General features: G+C 45.1%; 1 protein-coding gene across 1 annotated transcript in view; it reads left to right on the forward strand.

The window, feature by feature from the left end:
• The window catches only part of Nqo2 (NAD(P)H dehydrogenase, quinone 2), a 38,104-nt gene that overhangs the window by 11,676 nt on the left and 22,238 nt on the right, over positions 1-4,190 (forward strand). Inside the window, exons 4-6 of the mRNA XM_013016613.1 lie at positions 515-645; positions 1,119-1,232; positions 1,892-1,993. Of these exons, the coding sequence (XP_012872067.1) occupies positions 515-645; positions 1,119-1,232; positions 1,892-1,993 (347 nt within the window). The remainder of the gene's footprint in view (positions 1-514; positions 646-1,118; positions 1,233-1,891; positions 1,994-4,190) is intronic.

The following is a 4,190-nucleotide window of genomic DNA, read 5'->3' on the forward strand; positions in this document are numbered from 1 at the left end:
AAAAAAAAAAAAGACACAAAAAACACTTGGATATTTTCTTCTGAATGTACTGAAGGTACTGCTACCCCATTTTGCACTGAAGCCCCTTTCAAAGCGGCTTTCTTCATTGGGCACTATACAGTAGACCACACCTGGTCCCCAGGCCTGCCCACCTCTGTCACTTTAGACACCCCATAGCATTGAGTGAGTCCTCTAGCTTCTCATAGGTCTGTTTCCTCTCTGATAGACCAGGAATTATGGTTATGTCATAGGTCACCATAAAGACAGGAGGGGTGATGATGTGTGGAACATAGCACCTGGCAGGCAGGCAGCACTCCATCATTTACTCTCCTGGGCTTTTTTCTCTTCCTTGCCTGGCCCCAGGACTGGACTCTTGGTCAGGTTGCAGCAGATGTCTTTGACTTACTGTGAAGATTCCTGGGACCCTCAGTCAGTGGCTAGGGGTGGGGGGATGGCCGGGATGGGCTATGGATGCTCACCTGCTAGTGAACCATCTGGCCTCTTCCCCCACCAGGTGCCCTCTCTAATCCTGAGCTCTTCAATTATGGGGCAGAAGCTTATGAAGCCTTCAAAAAGAGCTCTCTGACCAGCGACATTGTAGAGGAGCAGAAAAAGGTGCAAGAAGCTGATCTAGTGATATTTCAGGTTTGTTCCCCTCTAATAAATCAGGTTCACCTTACAAACTCTATATATTGTGCTTTCCACTCCTAGAAATGGTATCAAGGTGTTTTTTTCTTCTTTTTGGTATATGTGAATACTTATTTGCAACAACACCAGTTAGAACACTTACCTTGTAGCCATTATTCCACAAAACCCCTAGGAATGAAGGATTTTCCACACACTTCTTGACTGGCTGTTATCATAAGAACTACTGTCCCCAAACCACTGTCCACTTTTCACCTCCTTCCTGCTTGTCTGGAGACCAGCATCAGGGGTTCTCAGTGGGGGAACAGCAACCAGACTCCTGTCAGCTCCTCTCCATGCCACCACACTATGCCCCATCTACTCTGTGGCCACTTCAGAGGACAGTGGGATCATTCTGACTCACAAAATAGTAAAACATTAAAGCCCCAGACAAACCACAACATTTCTTTGTACTTGGTGTACCCACTGTACAGTTCCCGCTGTACTGGTTCAGTGTGCCTGCTATACTGAAGGGCTGGATGGACAGGGTGCTGTGCCAGGGATTTGCCTTCGACATCCCAGGATTCTATGATTCCGGTTTCCTCAAGGTATGTGCTCCAGGAATAAGGACTGCTAGAGACTGAGTGGGAGGGAAGGGTGTGCAGCGACCACAGTTATATTTCTAGTTTGCTTCTTTTTGAGTAAATATTGATTGAACACTTACTAGGTGTGCAGTATTCTCTGCTGTTTACAGATGAGAAAAAGCATTGTTCCTGAACTCTCGGAACTTTTTGTCTCATGGACTCAAACGCATCCATCCTAATCACACACATAGCAAAGGAGGGATGGAGCTGGGTGTTGTGGGGAGGTGATGCTGATATAGACAACATGGTATCAACCCTGACCCCATAGAAGGTTCGGCTGTGTCCAGCCTTGTCTTGCATGAGTTTACCTATCTGAGCTCTGCATAACTGCGTGGTGAATCAACAAGACAACAAAGCACCTAGGTTTCCAGGGAGGAATGCACAGGACCTGGTAGTGAGTGCACTTACTAAAAGAAATTTCCACAAAGATAAAGAGTTGGTCCATGCCTTCCTCCTGGTGGAATACAGTTATCACCTGTGGGGTGTAGGAGGGTTATATCCTCACACTCTGGAGGAGGCTGATCTTCAGTTCCTCCTGGCCATAAGAAACCTTTGTGCTTGTGTCCTAGCAGCACTGATGGTCTCTGGCAGCCATACAAACACATTTGATCTCTCCTCTGCAGGATAAACTAGCCCTTCTTTCCTTAACTACCGGAGGTACAGCCGAGATGTACACGAAAGCTGGGGTCAGTGGAGATTTTCGGTACTTCCTGTGGCCACTCCAGGTAAACAGACCATGAGCTACTGCAACCTCTCCCCTTCTCCAACTTCCCACGTAAAGTGAGATGTGATATAAACCTACCCCCTACACCATTCTGACTCCATCTGCATCAGGGAATGTTGATGCTTCCTCTCTTGATTTTTTTCCCTTGACAGTACTACAAAGGCTAGCTAATGAGAAAACACATAATTGTAGCCTTTGGTAGTATTTGGCCCAGATCTAAGCCAAATCTGGCTGGCCTTCTGCTTGCTTTGTGGGAAGGGAAATGGCTCTTCAGTGGTTCTATATGGTGTGTGTGTGTGTGAGAGGGTGAGGCCTAGTAGTGAAAGTGCAGAGCTGTGCACGCACATGCAGTGCTTGGTGAAGCCTGGACAAAAGGCACCAGGGCCCTATATTCTGAATGGCTTCATGCGGGCTTTGTGCCTCATACCCAGGATTCTAAGCTTCTCTCTTATCGTGTCTGCCATAGGCCCTCCCACTTCTTATCTCCCTGGTTGTCAGTGTGAACATGCAGAAGGGCTGAGGAATGACTATCTGCCTGAGGAAGGCAGTAGGTAGAGGGAGTTCAAGCTGGCAGGGCAGAGCTGGAGGCAGCGTTGTGGGAAGCAGGGCCCAGGGCATGGACTTCAAGGAGACCCAGAAACTTCAATGGGGCAGCAAAAAACTGCTCTTCTTGGAAGTTATAAGGTGTGTCTGGAAGAGGAGAATACATATTTAAGAGTTTATAGCTTCCGTCAAAAAAGTGTAGACATTGTAGGGGTCAGTTGTGCCTCAGTGGAAGGTTTGTGCTGAATTCCATCCCACCACACACACTAGGAATTGCCCCTTTCTTTGCATTCTAGGTTACATACCCAGCCCATGTTTCTGTGGGGGTCAAATTAGCTATACTGTCTTCAAAACTTGAAGGTCTCCCTTCTCCTTCCATTCCCTTCCCTTCTTCCCTCCTCTCTCCTCTCCTTCCCTCCCCTTCCCTCCAGGTTTTTTTTTCTCCCTTTTTTCCTTTTGTTGGTACCAGGGCTTGAACTTAGAGTCTGGGCACTGTTTCTTAGCTTTTTCACTCAAGGTGGCACTCTACCATTTGAGCCACAACTCTACTTCCAGCCATTTGGTGGTTAACTGGAGATAAAAGTGTCACACACTTTTCTGCCCAAGCTGGATCTGATCCCTGATCCTCAAATCTCAGCCTCTTGAGTTACTAGGATTACAGGTTTAAGTCACTAGTGCTTGGTGATAATTTTCTTTATACAGATAATACACATGTATTTTTCAGTTCATACCTTGTCTTTGTTGTTTTCAAGGAAATCTTATCATTTTCAATGTCTTCTAAAGTTCTTTTTCATTTCTGAAGGCTTTTGGTTTCTGAATTAATATTCTTTTCACGCAGACCGTTTACTGATTTCTTCTACCAAATATAATTGGCTTTTTAAAGCTAATTTCCAGTACTACAACTGTATCATACAAGGAAAAAGTAATGTAAAAATAGCATGTGGTCTTCTGCCTAATGGAGTAGGCCAGGATATGGTAATGCAGAAGAACAAGTGTAGTATTTCTGGGGAAAAATGGTCCCTTTTGAACTCTGATTCCAATTACTGATGCTTTGTTGAAGGAAATAATTATAAGCTGTGAGCTTTCTTCTCTACAGGCCAACTCTTTTATGGGTCATTAGCCAAGCCTACATTCCTGCTTGCCTTTAATTTTTTTTTTACCGTTTAGCCAGGTGCTGGTGGCTCACACCCATAATCCTAAGTACTCAGGAGACTGAGACTGACGGTCATGATTCAACCCAAAAGAGCCAGAAGTAGAGCTGTGTCTCAGTTGGTAGAATGCTAACCTTGAGCAAAAAAGCTCAGGGACAGCACCCAGGTCCTGAGTTCAAGTCTCAGGACTGGTACAAAAAAGAAAAGAAAATTACCTTTTAGTTTGCAAAAATATGTATTAAAAGCCAGGTATCAGTGGTTCCTATAATCCTATCTACTCAGGAGGCTGAGATCTGAGAATTGTGGCTTAAAGCCAGCCCAGGAAGGAAAGTCCATGAGACTCTTACCTCCAATTAACCACCAAAAAGCTAGAAATGGAGCTGTAGAAGCAGTAGAACACTAGATTTGATCAAAAAGCTCAGGGGCAACACCCAGGCCCTAAGTTTAAGCCCCAGGACTGGCCAAAAAAGAAAAGAAAGATACACAAATATATATATATATATA

Source organism: Dipodomys ordii, unplaced genomic scaffold, assembly GCF_000151885.1.
Source record: "Dipodomys ordii isolate 6190 unplaced genomic scaffold, Dord_2.0 Scaffold32, whole genome shotgun sequence".
Classification (NCBI taxonomy): Eukaryota; Metazoa; Chordata; class Mammalia; order Rodentia; family Heteromyidae; genus Dipodomys; species Dipodomys ordii.